This window comes from Heteronotia binoei, chromosome 17, assembly GCF_032191835.1.
Source record: "Heteronotia binoei isolate CCM8104 ecotype False Entrance Well chromosome 17, APGP_CSIRO_Hbin_v1, whole genome shotgun sequence".
Lineage (NCBI taxonomy): Eukaryota > Metazoa > Chordata > Lepidosauria > Squamata > Gekkonidae > Heteronotia > Heteronotia binoei.
The window spans coordinates 11,042,964-11,059,929 of record NC_083239.1 but is presented as its reverse complement, the minus strand read 5'-3'; the positions used below and the strand labels follow the sequence as shown (position 1 = coordinate 11,059,929).

Below are 16,966 nucleotides of genomic sequence, written 5' to 3'. Positions count from 1 at the left end.
TTGTGGCAGTGAATTCCACAAGTCCTTTCTTGAATTATCTATAGCCTATCAGTTTCTCTTATGATGAGAGGGATTCATGGTGGTCAGCAAGGCCCTGGGGCAGCCATCACCGAGGCTGATGTGGAAGTTGCCAGGAATTTCCTACGGGGGGGGGGGGAGGGATTCAAATACATAACATCCTTCCTATGTTAATAAGTACCACCCTACAAGTGGCCCTGAGGGGGTTCCTGCGCCTTTGAGATAAGGGGAAATTCTTCTAAGTGCTGCTTCTCTTTTCACTGACTGGATTCGAACTCCGACCCCGCAGGTGATGGTGGATGCAGTTTTTTTCTTGATAACTGTTGTGTGGTTGGGAAACCTTTTGTCTTCTTCTGTACAGGGAACAGTGTAGTGATTTATTCGGACTTCTGTGATTGGTACTTTCCCTCCCCGCTCCGACGAGTCTGCAGTATGAATATGTGGATTTAAACACTGGCCACCTTCCTCATCCAGCAGGGGAGAGAGAGCTCACTGGCCTAAGCTTAGGGCAACTTTGTCACCGCCCTCGCTTTATTTGTAAGCCGTTTCCCTGCAAGGAGTTAAGATGCCTGCTTGTGGATAGTTTCGTACGAGTTGCACAACGGCCGAAGCTCAGCCAGAGCGCTTCCGCGGCAGGGGACGGGATTCGAACCTACGCCTCGCCGATCCTTACCGCTGCCTCGTTTCCCTGCCTTTTTTCCCCCCTTTGTAGACGTCATTGGAGCGCGACTCAGACAAAAGACTCGGGTCTCGACGACGCAAGCCTCTCGTAAGGGTTTCCCGCCTATTGGCTCCGCCTACTTTTGCGCGACGCTGCGGAGAAGGCGGAAGTAGCCCTCGCGGAAACAGTCGCGAGGATGGCGGCGGTGGAGGCGAACGACGCTCCTGCGTTCGCGGTGGTAAGGGGGGAGGCCGCTCGTTCTTTCCATCTTTTGGTTTTTAAGTTCTTTTTATGAGGTTATTTAAGTTCTTTTTATGTTATTTGGACGGCTTCTAGATAGGGTTGCCAATCCCCAGGTGGGGGCAGGGGATCCCCCGGTTTGGAGACCCTCCCCCCCCCTTCAGGGTAATCAGAAAGCGGGGGGAGGGGAGGGAACTGTCTGCTGGGAACTCATGATTCCCTAAGGAGGCTTATTCCCATAGAAAATAATGGAGAATTGACTGGGCTCTGGGGCTCTGGGGGGCCCTGTTTTTTGAGGTAGAGACACCAGACTTTCAGTATAGCATCCACTGGCTCTCCCCAAAATACTCCCTAAGTTTCAAAACGATTGGACCAGGGGGTCCAATTCTATGAGCCCTCAAAGAAGGTGCCCCTATCCTTAATTATTTCCTGTGGAAGGATGGCATTTAAAAGGTGTGCCGTCCCTTGAAATGTGGTGGCCAGAACTCCCTTTGGAGTTCAATTATGCTTGTCACAGCCTTGCTCCTGGCTCCACCCCAATGTCTCCTGGCTCCACCCCCAATGTCTCCTGGCTACACCCCCAAAGTCCCCAGATATTTCATGAATTGGACTTGGCAGTCCTACTTCTAGATTATAAGGTGAGGACGACCCTCTGTAGTTGAACTTTGTTCTACCAGATCCTAATCAGGTACTCTATTACACTGTGCTGTCTGAGTCTCCAAAAAAGGCTTAGAGTGGATTGTTTAAAATACGGCAGAAGCAAACTGTCATATGGAGATCTAAGTTCTTCTTCCCCTGCCCAATGAATTGGTTATATTTATTTGTTCTTGCCGCATTTTTCTCTCTTCCCTGTCCACCCAGGAGTTCAGGGTGGCCTGAATGAATCCGCCTCCTTCCACATGGTTCCTACAGTAACCTTGTGGTTTAGCACAATGTTATCTGCTCCTGGATTTGAACATATGAAGCTGCCTTATACTGACTCAGACCCTTAGTCCATCAAAGTCAGTATTGTCTACTCAGACTGGCAGCAGATCTCCAGGGTCTCAAGCTGAGGTTTTTCATGCCTACTTGCCTGGACCCTTTTTAGTTGGAGATGCCAGGGATTGAACCTGGGACCTTCTGCTTACCAAGCAGATGCTCTACCACTGAGCCACTGTCTCCCCGATTTCTGCTGGGGGAGGATAAATCTTAACCTCAGTAGTAGTCCAGGGCTCTGGCCACTATACCATATTATTGGGGGGGTGGATTGTCCAAGGAACAACTGTCTCCGTCCTACAATTCTTGGATTAAGCTGTGTTGCCTAAATTAGTTCAGTTATCTAGTGTCTGCATATCGCCTGAGCAGTCCTGTGTTCACCTCTTCCTTTCTGTGTGGTTTCTGATTTTTGTTTGTCCTAGATTTCTTCTCTAACATGCCTCATGCCTCTTTCACCCCTTACCTGATTGCTTTTTCTATTCTACAGAACAGTCAATTAGAACATTAATAGATGGTGGATGATAGAGGACCCCTGGCTAAGGGCAGCAAGAAAAAAATATGGGTGCAGTTGGGGAAGGAGAAGTGGCAAGAGATCAAAAAGTAATTAAAGACTAGATTAATGCTGGATGGTGGAAAGTTGAAAAGGTGGGGTGTAAGAATAGTTATAATGGGATGGGCTGTGAAGTGGGGCAGTGTACCTATAGGATGGAGTTGATGGTGAACAGCTATTCATGGAAGTGGAAGATGCTGTTGTTTTAACAAACAGAGGAACAAGCTATCAGAGTAATTGATAAGGCATGAAAGACTAAAGTGGGAAATAGCTCAGGAATTGTAGGAGATAGCGTGATACTGTGTTGGTAGCCTGGGTAGTAGAATCATTGCCACACCACAACCATCCAAGCTTTGAGCAAAGCTTTCAAAAAAGATTAAGGAGAAGATGGGGAAACTCCTGGAGGTGCATGGATGCATCCCAGTGATATAGGGAAGCAGGAAAAATCCCAAGGGAAGATAAGCCATTCAGAAACCATCGTTATGAGTGGCGGGGTGGGGGGTGGGGAGTGTGACTGTGAAAAATTCTCTCCCAAGTGGTCCATGAGTTGGCTTGCCTTAGCAATGATAAACGATCTCTGAGTCCCCCTCTCCCCACAATGAGGCCGTAAATCATTTGGTCTGCCTAGCATTAGAGCCAATGAATAGGAAGTAACTCTCATTATTGAACTTTTTCTGTTTTTACAATTGAACAATGCCTGGAAATGATTTTTCTTGCATATGGAGTTTTCCTAACATTAGAGTGCCTCTGCCCAGCCATTGGTGGGTGGAGCACTTAATAGAGTGTAGATAGCCAAAATCTAGCTTGCTGAAGAGTGTCCTTGAAGAACCTGCTGCTTCTGCAGCTACACTTTATTAAACAGAACTTCAAAATAGATGTTTTCTCACATAGCATCTGTGGTTGAATTCCAGGCCTCCTCTGGCATCTCAGAGGATCCTGGATCCATTACAGCAGAAGATGCAGCCGCACAGAAGAGAGAGGAGCGTCTTAGGAAATTCAGAGAGCTTCATTTGAAAAGGGTAAGCTCTCCATTAATGGGTTTGGTGCTTCCAGCTCTGGACTCTTTGCTAGTTGGGTTTTACAGTAACTCTAGCCAGGTTACTCCCCCTGATTTTAAGATTTGAAATTGCCTCAGTTGTCCAGTGCCAGATCTCTCATGCAGTTTGATACATGTCTAGCAACGCGCTTGCTGTTTCAGAACTGCAGAGTACCACAGAGGGGTTGGGGGGGGGGTGGAGGTTAAAATTCCCTTTCAGTAACTGATATGAAATTGGACCACAGTTTAACAAATTCGAGATTCCACAAAGAGCTCTGGTAATCTGAGTCTAAAGTGTAATCCTGCATGTAAATCTCACCTTTCTTCTTGACACAAGTTTTTTTTTTGAAGAAGTTATTCTGTTTGTCATTAAAGTAGTGATGCATGTTGCTTTAAACCCCGATATGTAGCATGATGACCAAGTTCTAAAAGTCTCAGATTTAACCTATAGTGCAAAGGGGGTGGGGCATGTCTACACCCAATGCATCTGCATTTACTTCAAGCTTTGGGGATGGAAATGAGTCATTCCTGCTGTTTAAGTAACTAGGAGCCGTACAGGTCATTCTTCTCATTTCTGTGGTCCAGACTAGCCAGCCCATTGTTGATAACAGACAGGCTACCCAGGTCTTTCTGTACATGCTTGCATTTTAGAATGAAGCTCGCAAGTTAAATCATCAGGAAGTTGTGGAGGAGGATAAAAGGTTGAAGTTGCCAGCGAACTGGGAAGCCAAAAAGTCCCGTTTAGAATGGGAACTGAAGGTGGAGGAAAAGAAGAAGGTAACGTTCACATGCACAGTCTGTGCCAGTCAGAATGGTGCATTCTTATTCCTGCCCTGAAATTCCATCCCACCAGTGCCCGAAAGCATGCTATGGACCCCAGTTTGGTGTAGTGGAGAGCCAGTTTGGTGTAGTGGTTAAGTGTGCGGACTCTTATCTGTGAGAACCGGGTTTGATTCCCCACTCCTCCACTTGCACCTGCTAGCATGGCCTTGGGTCAGCCATAGCTCTGGCAAAGGTTGTCCTTGAAAGGGCAGCTGCTGTGAGAGCCCTCTCCAGCCCCACCCACCTCACAGGGTGCCTGTTGTGGGGGAGGAAGGGAAAGGAGATTGTGAGCCGCTCTGAGACTCTTTGGAGTAGAGGGCGGGATATAAATCCAATATCTTCATCTACCTCACAGGGTGTCTGTTGTGGGGGAGGAAGGTAAAGCAGATTGTGAGCCGCTCTGAGACTCTTCGGAGTGGAGGGCGGGATATAAATCCAATATCATCTTCTTCTTCAGTTGCCCCTCATCTTCTTGAGCTTTTCATCTGTGTTCCCACTGGCCAAGAACACAGATACAGCGTTAATCTCTTACAGCCTGGTCGAAGCTGCTTTACTGGAAAATGAGAATGGTGTCCACATATGATTAGTATTTCACATAGCGCTGTTGAATGCCGAAAGCATTGTGGATGGTAATTCCCACCACCACGTAAAGTAGGTTAGTATTTTGCAAATCTAAAAGCATGAAAAACAACCTGGCTATATTTGAAGAGGCAAGACTTTGCAATTTAATAGAATGAAGATCACAGAGGGAAACGAATGTTTAAAACATCCCCAACCAGTGTTCCCTCTAAGCTGAGTTAGTGTGACCTAGCTCACAGTTTTTTAGCCTCCGGCTCACACATTTTTGTCTTCGTGCAGGAAGGATGGCCCCAGAGCGAACTAATGTATGCAGTAGCCAGATTGCTAACTCACTGCTTTAATGCCAGTAGCTCACAAAGATGAATATTTGCTCACAGGACTCCAGTGCTTAGAGGGAGCATTGTCCCTGACGCACGTTGTGACTACAACTAAAAGTAGCTTTGGATTTGCTTATGTCCTGTCGTTGCCTAACCTAGGATTGCCTGAGATGACATAGACCATGGATATTAGAAGAGAAAAATCTGCATCACTTTGCAAACTGTCTTACATATTTTTGAGCCTCTTGTACCTGATTTCATGATCAGGTTGCACAGTGCTTCTTGGGGAAAAATTACAGCCAAGCTTCTATGGCAGTGATTCAAATCTGGGTCTCCCACATCCTAATCCAACACTCTAACCGCTACACCACAGCAGTTCTCTGCATCATTATCCATTTTTTTCCACTGCTGCGTTCCTGACCCAGTATTCTCTCTCATTCCCTCCATGCTGCTTTACATCTTAAATATTATAAATAAATTTTTCAAAATATCACAAATCCCCAACGTAAGGTGTCGTTTGTTCCTTAGTTATACTTTGTGGAGGACATGTTTCTTCTTGGGAAGCTTCTCTAGAAGATAGATTTTATACTTGTGCTGCAGCCCCCTGAACACCTGCTTGCAATGTTCCAGGAATGTGTAGCAAAAGGCGAAGATTATGAAAGAGTGAAGCTGTTAGAAGTCAGTGCAGAGGATGCGGAACGTCTTGAGAGGAAAAGGAAAAAAAGAAATCCAGATCTTGGATTTTCAGGTAAAAGCTAAAGGGTTACCCCCCCCCCCAGTCAGTTCAGTCTGTAAATGCAATTAAAACAAGAGCCATTATTAACGTGGGGCTGCCCCGAGGGTGGCCCAGGCTAGTCCAATCTCAGAAGCTAAGCAGGGGTGATCCTGGTTAGTATTTTCAGTGGGAGGCAACCAAGGAGATCCAGGGTTGCTACACAGAAGCAGGCAATGACAAGCCACTTCTGAATGTCTCTTGCCTTTGAAAACCCTATGGAATTGGCATGTCTACGTTTTCCACCACCACCTGAGACAGCCCTCCCGTCCAACATTTTTCTTGGCTCAACAGATTATGCGGCTGCTCAGTTGCGTCAGTATCAGAGACTGACCAAGCAGATCAAACCTGACTTGGAGAAGTATGCAAAGCTAAGAGAAGAAAGGTAAGTCCGGCTTTTGTTTGGTCCATCGTCTTAATCATGGACCTGTGGGTCCAGTTCTCCCAGTTGCCTGTGACCTCCTTTCCATGGGTTGGAAGCCTGCGAGTGATTGAAAGAGTAGCTGTCAGAATTGAGAGCTGTAGCAACTCCTTCCGGCCTTCTCAGCATCTGTGGCAGCTCATCAGCCGTCATCAGCTTCCTCTTCATTGTTAAAAGAAGCCAGTTGTTACCAGAGGGTGATTGGGTGAAAGAACAAACTGGGGGCAGTAATGCTACGAGGGCTGAAAGCAGATTCTCTGTTGGTGCCTATCGCTGTCTGTTTTGGTAACTGCTGGTACAGGTCCCCTGGAGGCTTCTGAAGAGGTGGAGGCTAGTTTGCAGCATTTTGAAGTACAGTTTTATCTCTTTGGCATTTTGAAGTACAGTTTTATCTCTTTGGCTTTGAAGTACAGTTTTTATCTCTTTATCTCTCTAGTTTGAAGTACAGTTTTATCTCTTTGGCTCACACTTCACACACCCCCGGCTCAGGCTGGAAGGCATCAGGCTTTCCGTGTGTTCACACACGCTTGAAAGGATGTTTTCTTTATATGCCTGTAGGAAGTGGGCATGCATACATCAAGATACTTCGGAGGGTGGAACTATGAGAGTAATTTTATATATCTATTTTATGTGAACTATGGGGGAAAAATAGTAAACATGTTGTGTCAGAAATGTAATTCATTTTTAATGGCAGAAGGGGGACCTCCTTGACTTACTGGCTCATCGGATCTGTGGGCCATGGAAGCTCAGGCCACTCTAAGTCAGTTGTTGCAGCCCTTTCTGCAGAACCAAGGTTATACATAGTCTTGTCAATCCTGGAAGGGTGGCCAGGGTGGAGTCGGGGTTCTGTAGCTCTTTCATGACTAAAAGTGGGGAAGCTCTACATGGCTTGGGACCAAGTTACTTGAAGGATTGTCTTCTCCTATATGTTCCTGCCCGAGAATTGAGATCACAAGGAGAGGTGTTCCTGACTGTCCCATCAATCAAAGATGCTCATGTGGGTACACAAGGGGAGCAGGGCCTTTTCAGTGGCAGCTTCATGGTTATGGAATAGTCTCACTTTCATTCTTTAGGAGGCAGCTGAGGATTGTTCTGTTTAGGACTGCATTTATTTAGAGCAGTCCTAAATTGTGATTTTAAAAAAAGTGTTATGTTTTTAAATACGTTATGTGTATGAATTTTTGTAACCTATCTTAAGCTCTGTAGGAGGGGATTTTAAAATCTCCCCGAGACGAAAGCAGAAGTTTTTCAGGTCATTCATTAGAATTTATTTTCTGTTAAGTGGGTTTGTAGAATGATTAGGTACTTCCTTCATCAGTTGGGCAAGTTCAGTATTCTGTATGCACAATGAAGGAAGGTCATGAGTAGGTAGCAGGCAGATCAAGATTCATGAGTCCTGGAAATTCTGTGATGGCTTTTAAAAATGCTTTTCGATTAGCCATTTGGGCAAGCAGCTGTTCTCTCTTTTTTTTTCTCCCCTTATGGGTGGTTTCTGCTCTCAACCGCACACGAATTATAGGGCAGGTGCTGTGATTATGTCAGGATTTTAGTTTACCTGCAGCTCTGTCTGAAAAGAGAAAACAAATGTGGCTTGCAGGCAGAGCTCTAGTGCCAGATACACAAGCTGAATAATCAGTGCAACTGCTTTGCTTATAGTGGAGTGTCTGATTTCCCTGAATAGTGTGCTGTATTCTGACTTAGAAAAGCATTCCTCCTTGCCTTGACAGCACTGTTATGTTCTCTGGATAAACTGATTTTAACCAAAGCATCATTCTGACATGGCTTTAGAAAAAAGGGTCCGAGTTCAGTAGCACCTTAAAGATTAGCACAATTTGGGGCAGGGTATGATCTTTTATGAGTCTCTGCTCACTTCTTCAGATGACTTGGTATATTAAAGTGTCTTGATTCCCCCCCACCCCCCATCCTCTTTCAGTGGTGAAGAGTTTTATCCCACATCAAACAGCCTTCTCCATGGAACTCACGTGCCTTGTAAAGAAGGGGTTGATAAAATGGTTACGGATCTTGAAAAACAGTAAGTACCAAATGCCATTAGTGACTTTGGAATTTCAGCACCGTGACTTTGTTATTTACTGAGCAGAGATGTGAAAAAATTGGATTGGCTGAGGAGGAGTGGTATGAGAAACCAATGCTTGAATCTGGTTGGTGCTCTCTCCCCCTCCCGGACTCCATCCATTTGGCTGAGCACAGGAAAAGGGTGTGAACGTTCTTCATATGCTCCCCAAACAACTAGGACATTTTTTTTCCCTGCTTGAATTCTACTTTTTGGTCTCCACCTGCCCCTGAGGGTGCTGAGTTGAACACCGACTCCTCTGTTTCCAGCGCTGGTGACAGGAAGAATCAATTCAGATCCCTCAAAAGCAGGTAGAAACCCTGATGTGGCTTTCTCTTATCACTCTGCTGCTGTTGAACAGCTTGGAGCTGAGGGCCATCGGCAATAAATCCGGAGCGTTGCTGCTGCTGCTGCAGTCTAGCGGGCCAAAGCTTCTTGCAGATTAACCTACTTGAGGGCCATCTGAAAAGCTCCTGGGGCCCCATATGGATGTGGGGCGGGGCTGTAGCCAGGAGGGGCATGAAGCGCTCTGCCCCTTTTGCATCTGCAGTGCCTCTACCCAGTCTTCCCTTTCTCTTCCCTCTGGATGTTGAGCGGCTGCAGCAGCAAACTGCCAAGTGCACCACACTGCCTGAGGGCCGCCTGTCAGCTTGTGTGGTAAGGGTGTGCTGCCGGGCTGGCCATGAGGGTGGTGCTGTGTCCTGCTGCCCACCAAGCGGCGACAGCCTCCAGTGCTGCTTCCTGGCCACTGACCAGTCTCCCTGTGCCTGCCAGTACGAGCTCAGCATGCCTATCTGCAGCACCAGTGGCCGGAGCTATGCCAACATGTGCTGCCTACAGGCCACGAGCTGCTGCACTCCGCAGCAGAGATTCCCCACGGTCCAGCAGGCCCCCACCACAGCTTGCTGCGCCAGAAGGAGCCCAGCTCTGCCCTGACAGGGCAGATGGGACCAGCCCAGTTCTGAGGCACACTTTGGCTTTGCTCCCTGCTAGACAAAGGAAGAAGAATTGCAGATTTATACCCCACCCTTCTCTCTGAATCAGAGACTCAGAGCGGCTTACAATCTCCTCTATCTTCTCCCCCCACAACAGACACCCTGTGAGGTGGGTGGGGCTGAGGGGGTTCTCACAGCAGCTGCCCTTTCAAGGACAACCTCTGCCAGAGCTATGGCTGACCCAAGGCCATGCTAGCAGGTGCAAGTGGAGGAGTGGGGAATCAAACCCGGTTCTCCCAGATACGAGTCCGCACACTTAACCACTACACCAGACTGACTCTCGTGTCTAGGGGCTGTCTGGGCAGAGGGAGCCTCTTGCACATCCAGACTGCCCTTCAAGGCGGGTGGGTGGGCTCACATTGCATTGCATTCCCCCCTCTTGCAAGAAAAAAAAGAATGTTTAATAATTTGATTAGCGATGCCCCGTCCTGGCTACAGGGCTGCTGTTGGGCTATACAGACATTGGGCTGGATTCAGTCATTCTCTTCTGCTAACGGAGAGATCTTTCACTGGAGTCTTCTTCCAAAAGAAGATTCCTTGTTTAGTAGAAGAGAACCGGAGGATCCAAATTTGTCTTAAATGAATGCAGATATGCTTATTTATATATGCAGACACATGCATGAAAAGATTTGCATATCAAGCCTCATTTCTTGATTTCTCTTCTAGAATCCAAAAACGTGAGAAATACAGCCGGAGGCGGCCTTATAATGATGACGCAGATATTGACTACATTAATGAGAGGAATGCAAAGTTCAATAAGAAGGCTGAAAGGTTCTATGGCAAATACACAGCAGAGATCAAACAGAACCTGGAAAGAGGAACTGCCGTCTAGGCTTGAATACGTGCGAGGCAAGGACAGCCACAAAGCCATCCTGTCTGTACAAAGATGACAAAATTAGAAAACTTGTCTCTTGCAAAAGGACCTTCCGTGAACTTCAGTGCAGTGATAGAAGTTTTCAAAGGACAGTAGTTCACCATATGCATAAATTATTGCTTAGCAGAGAAACTAAATTTTGATTTTCAACTGTGATTGAACTCACGGGTGGTCCTCCGTTAGCCGTTTTCATGTGGAGAGATACCTGAAGTCCTGTTTCCAAATCAAGATGTTTGCCAGATTCAGGTTTTTGAGGGTTTAATGTTTCTGTGGGGAAAATAGAAGCCACTTTTCTTGTATGGTAAAAAGGGTTTAAAAAAAAACACTAGATTTCTGCTGCAAAATGTTGCTTACAGAAGCTTGGTTAAATTATCCTGTTTTAGCAAATACTTCTCTGGAATATGGCAAAATTCCAGGAAAGGCAAATAAAAACACAGATTCCCCCCCCCCCCTCCAAAAAAAGTCTTTTTGGCTTTTACATTCCTGATTGCATCCACACAACTCTATCTTAATACGGCCTGGTGTATATTTGCATTTACAAATGGCTCATCTTTTGTGTCTGTTACTATAATGGGAGAGGGCAAAGTTTGGGCCACAAATATCATGCAGCTGCACTGGAGCTAAATTGCTTTTTTGTTCAGAAGAAGCCGGCCTCTGAACTCTTTACTTCATAGGCAGGAGAGGGAAAGGAACCCTGACCTTGAAGGTTGAAGAACAGATTGAAACCACAGGCCCACTATCCTCTCAAGCAAAGCATTGTTATAGGTAGAGGCACTTCTCTTTTACGTTCACTTTTTTTAGACGTAGCCATTAATTTCTCTTATTTTTCTTTTTTTTAAAGGAAATTATTTTATTTCTATTTGTAGAAAAATTAATGCACCCTTTTGTAACTTTAGCCCCTGCAGTTATTTTATTTGGCATATAACAGGTGGACTTTAGTAGTGTAGGCATATTTGGGGAGACATGGACTGCCTATGAATATCTACAGAATGACATTATCAAATTTTGTAAACCCTTCCTTCCCTTCCCTCCTTTCTTTGAATTTTTCTTTGATTAAGACAGAACTGGTTAGGAGCCGATTCAAAGGCTTAAAAAGAGGAAAATAAAATGGATTATTGGATTTCAGAGAAATATTGGGTGAAGAGGAGTTAAGAGAATTTCTCTTAACAACACTACTTTTCTCCATCAGAAGTCTTTCTCTCCTGAAGGCTCAGGTGGTTGTCATGGGATCCAGCTTAGCAGGAAGGTAGCATTGCGACCCCTTTGCCCCCAGAGGGGGGGCAGACCCCCTCACCTTGCTGTACTTTACCAAATTATGGAGTGCCTCTGAAATAATACCCGCTGACACTGAAGTTTAATAGTGTTAACCTTGTCTGTCTTTAATAGATTGCATTTTGTGGGTAACGTTGCTTGGTCAACTGTGTTTGAGTTTAGGGAAATAAATGTAGGACATATTTTAAATAAACAGTATGCTGGGACTAAATAAAAATAAATAAAATAAAATAATTTGTGGTATAATTGACTGATATAATATATTGGGAATTTTGTATGAGTACCACAAGTTGCTGGAATACTTTTGAAAGGAAAAAGGCTGAGGATAAATATCCCCCTACCATTCCCCAATAACAGCAAAAACCCCTCACCATCTTCAAGCTTCAGAAACACATGTGCTGAATAAGATCACCGTGACAGCAGTAGTCTGATGCCTAGTTTGAATGCTTAGCTTTTCCAGGCTGTGGGAATGCTTGCCCAGTGGAGAAGACCCTGTTTGTTTTTTCTTGCTGAGGAACAATTCATGCTTGCTCCCCAGCACATGGCTATGGGGCAAAAAGGCCTTTAAAATGATGTCCTGAAACACCATCTCTCCCCAGCGCTTTTAAAAATTTGTAACATTCAGCCTGAGAAAGAGTTCTGTAGGACTTGAAGGCTTGCACATTGTTCTCTGTCATTTTGGTCTAATGGTATTACGTGGACTGGTCTGCATTAGAATACCAGGCAGCCCAATAGTGGCCAACCTCCAAGCGGGGCCTAGAGATGGAATGGCAACTGTTGTTCCCCCTGAGAAACTGGCTGCTTTGCAGGGTGGAGTGCCATGGCATGAGACCCGACTGAGGTCCCTCCTCAGCTGCACTCACCCCCCCCCCCACTAGGGTTGCCAAGTCCAATTCAAGAAATATCTGGGGACTTTGGGGGTGGAGCCAAGATCAAGGCTGTGACAAGCATCATTGAACTCCAAAGGGAGTTCTGGCCATCACATTGAAAGGGACAGCACACCTTTTCAATGCCTTCCTTCCATAGGAAATAATGAAGGATAGGGGCACCTTCTTTTGGGGCTCATAGAATTGGACCCCCTGGTCCAATCGTTTTGAAACTTGGGGGGTATTTTGGGCAGAGGCACTAGATGCTACACTGAAAATGTGGTGCCTCTACCCCAAAAAACAGCCCCCCCCCCCCCAGAGTCCCAGATACCCGCAGCTCAATTCTCCATGATTTTCTATGGGAATAAATCTCCATAGGGAATAACAGAGTTCCCAGCAGCCATTTCCCTCCCCTCCCCCCGCTTTCTGACAACCCTGAAGTGGGGGGAGGGCCTCCAAACTGGGGGATCCCCTGCCCCCACCTGGGGATTGGCAACCCTAATTCGCCCCCACCCACTGCTGTTGGGGTTGCCAGGTCCTATTCAAGAAATATCTGGGGACTTTGGGGATGGAGCCAGGAGAAAGGGTGTGACAAGCATAATTGAACTGCAAAGGGTCATTTACATTTAAAGGGACCACATACCTTTTAAATGCCTTCCTTCCATAGGAAATAAGGATAGGGGCACCTTCTTTTGGGGCTCATAGAATTGGACCCCCTGGTCCAATAGTTTTGAAACTTGGGGGGTATTTTGGGGAGAGGCACTGGATGCTATACAGAAAATTTGGTGCCTCTACCCCAAAAAACAGCCCCCCCATGATTTTCTATGGGAATAAATCTCCATAGGGAATAATAGAGTTCCCAGCAGACATATTCCCCCCCCACCCCGCTTTCTGACAACTCTGAAGTGGAGGGAGGGTCTCCAAACCCTGGGATCCCCTGCCCCCACCTGGGGATTGGCAACCCTACCCCACCCCGACCCCTTCTCCAGCTTCCCGGGACTTCCCCAACCCAGAGCTGGCAGCCCTATTCCAGTCTTCGTCTTACAGCCCACGCTGGAGCACGTGGTGCCTGAGTCACCGCTGCTGGTTGCTCACCGCGGCTTCATCGCCAACTCTCTAGACCCTGCAGGGGTTGCGCTTCCTCTGAACCCCCCCCCTCCCCAAAAATTAAAAATTAACGGGCGCCTGCTTTCCCCTTCTCACGTTCCCTGCCTGTGGCTGCAAGCGGCTCCTCTGAGGGCACGCAAAAGAAGGATCCTCTCCCCTCTATCTGCTAGGGTTGCCAATCCCCAGGTGAGGGCAGGCGATCCCCCGGTTTGGAAGCCCTCCCCCTGCTTCAGGGTCGTCAGAAAGCAGGGGGAGGGGAGGGAAATGTCTGCTGGGAACTCTGTTATTCCCTATGGAGATTTATTCCCATAGAAAATCATGGAGAATTGAGCTGCGGGTATCTGGGGCTCTGGAGGGGCTGTTTTTGGGGGTAGAGGCACCAAATTTTCAGTACAGCATCTAGTGCCTCTCCCCAAAATGCCCCCCAAGTTTCAAAAGGATTGGACCAGGGAGTCCAATTCTATGAGCCCCCAAAGAAGGTGCCCCTATCCTTCATTATTTCCTATGGAAGGAAGGCATTTAAAAGGAGTGTGGTCCCTTTAAATGTGAGGGCCAGAACTCCCTTTGGAGTTCAATGATGCTTGTCACACCCTTGCTCCTGGCTCCACCCCCAGATTTAATTATATTCATATTTAATGAATTGGACTTGGCAACCCTACTATGCCCATCAATAGCAAAAAAAAAAACCCTCCACCGCCCAGGGCAGCATTTCATGCGCACGTCTGCGCAGTCGGCCCTCCGCGGAGCGGATCCCCTCGCTGCGCCTGCGTCGTGCTTCTTTCTCCATCCGGGTTCGCGATCGCTATTTGTTTTCTTGGCAGGGCGGGGGGCGGGGCCGCCTTTGTCTTCTTCTTCAGCGGGGAGAGTCGTGCGCGCGAGCCCATCGCCCCGAGGAAGCCCTGGGGGAGCGGAGGAGGTAAAAAGGAGCCCGGGAAGGTGCAAGAAAAGCGCCCCCGTCCCTCGGGGCTGCCAATAAGTGGCTGGGCTGATGCAGCAGAGAGTTCACGGCTCTGCTCCCTTCTGAACTTTGCAGTGTGATCTGAGAGTAAGGTTGCCAACGCCAGCCTGGGGGATTCTTGGAGAGGTGGGGGCTGTGCTTGCGGTGAAGTTTGCAGATGGAAGGGCGGACCCCCACCCTCCAAGGAGGGAACCCACCACCGCCCTCCAAAGCTGCCGTTTCTCCCAGGAGCACAGATGGCCGCAGAAGGGGGATCAGTTGAGATTCTAGGACTCAAGGCACCTCCTGGAGGTTGGCAACCTTCTTGGAGCCACGGACTCTGCACATCCAAACTCTCAGTCTAGTTTACTTCAAGGGGGTGTTGTGGGGACAAAATGAAGGAGGGGGGAAACCTTGCCTGTATTGCCTTGAGGAAGGGTGGAGTGACAATAGAGCCAGTTTGGTGTAGTGGTTAAGTGTGCAGACTCTTATCTGGGAGAACCGGGTTTGATTCCCCACTCCTCCACTTGCACCTGCTGGAATGGCCTTGGGTCAGCCAGAGCTCTCTTATCTGGGAGAACCGGGTTTGATTCCCCACTCCTCCACTTGCAGCTGCTGGAATGGCCTTGGGTTAGCCATAGCTCTGGCAGAGGTTGTCCTTGAAAGGGCAGCTGCTGTGAGAGCCCTCTCCAGCCCCACCCACCTCACAGGGTGTCTGTTGTGGGGGGGAAGATAAAGGAGATTGTGAGCCACTCTGAGACTCTTCGGAGTGGAGGGCGGGATATAAATCCAATATCTTCATCTACCTCACAGGGTGTCTGTTGTGGGGGAGGAAGGTAAAGGAGATTGTGAGCCGCTCTGAGACTCTTCGGAGTGGAGGCGGGATATAAATCCAATATCTTCATCTACCTCACAGGGTGTCTGTTGTGGGGGAGGAAGGTAAAGGAGATTGTGAGCCGCTCTGAGACTCTTCGGAGTGGAGGGCGGGATATAAATCCAATATCTTCATCTACCTCACAGGGTGTCTGTTGTGGGGGAGGAAGGTAAAGGAGATTGTGAGCCGCTCTGAGACTCTTCGGAGTGGAGGCGGGATATAAATCCAATATCTTCATCTACCTCACAGGGTGTCTGTTGTGGGGGAGGAAGGGAAAGGAGATTGTGAGCCGCTCTGAGACTCTTCAGAGTGGAGGGCGGGATATAAATCCAATATCATCATCATCTTCTTCTTCTTCTTCTCATCTGAAGTGGGCATCTTAACACCACATCTAATGCATTTCTTAAATACTGGTTTAAATGCCATTTCTGAAGAGAAATCTGGAAGAAATTGACAACTGACCTACTCCAACAGCGGAGAAAAAGGAACTGGGGGGATGTGGGCAGTCTGCCGTTGGGGGGAGTCGGTTAAACGGGGGTAGTGCAGACATAGTCTGTTAACAGCAGACCGCCAGTTGTCTGGAAGAATTCTAGGCTTGTCAAACTCCCGCAGCAGGCCTGCCTCGCGGCAGTCCCAATGTGGGGATGCACAGCAAGATGGACGATGAATATAGCGGGTCTGTGGTGGACCAACACTGACCTCTATCGTCCCATGGTGCGGAGGGAGGACATATTTTTATGTTGAATTCTGCCATCTGCTTCTGCAGGCCTACTAGGGCCACGCTAGTCTGCTTTGACTGGCAGCTGATCTCAAGCAAAGGCCTTTCATGTCATCTGCCTGAGATCTTTTACCTGGGAATGATGGAGATCTACCTTGGAGCCTTCTGCATGCCAAGCAGATGTTCCACCACTGATCCATGGCCCCGCTGTACTTTTGCTGTACATTTGACATGAATGATTGATCAGGAGGACGCTCATGAATGGTACATGTTTATGTATGAGAACAGGGCAGGGTTGTTGCCCCAGAGTACGGAGAGCATAAGAAGAACCTTACTGGATCAGACCAGTGGTCTAACTAGTCTAGCATCCTGTTTTGGACAGTGCCCAACCATTTGTTGGCAAGGGGGACAAACAGGGCATAGAGGTTGAGGCTTTCCCCTGGTATTACCTTTGATATTTGGTGAAAGTTATCTCTAGACCTGGAGAATCTGGGTAGTCATCATAGCTAGTAGCCATTGGTAGTATCTTCAGGAGATGATGGATAAGCATTTCCTTTATTGTGGATTGTTTATGGATTGTGTTTTCCACCTGCAGTTTTCCTGCAAGTGAGGAACTGGTGGGAATGTCAGTTTGTTGCTTGCTGAATCAGGCTTCAGCTCCTATGAATGCATTCTCTCTCATATAAATGTGTGGGATCGGGCTAGTAGGCTTACTAGCAAAGGGGAGATTTACATTTGCTGCTCTCTGTAAAAACTATAAACCTTTTACAGGAGTCTGTACTGCTTGCAGTACAAATAATGCATGATCTTCTAGGTTTGCAGTGTACGTGTGCCTCTCTTTATGTTCTAGCATGCTTGTAT

General features: G+C 47.4%; 1 protein-coding gene across 1 annotated transcript; it reads left to right on the top strand.

Moving 5' to 3' along the window:
• The first annotated feature begins 3,286 nt into the window (after positions 1 to 3,286).
• Positions 3,287 to 11,834, top strand: SYF2 (SYF2 pre-mRNA splicing factor). The gene is made up of 6 exons (XM_060257915.1): positions 3,287 to 3,463; positions 4,132 to 4,257; positions 5,829 to 5,946; positions 6,265 to 6,355; positions 8,325 to 8,423; positions 10,124 to 11,834. The coding sequence occupies exons 1-6, from the start codon at positions 3,320 to 3,322 to the stop codon at positions 10,287 to 10,289; spliced, it is 744 nt and encodes a 247-aa protein (XP_060113898.1). The 5' UTR covers positions 3,287 to 3,319; the 3' UTR covers positions 10,290 to 11,834.
• Positions 11,835 to 16,966: the final 5,132 nt, after the last annotated feature.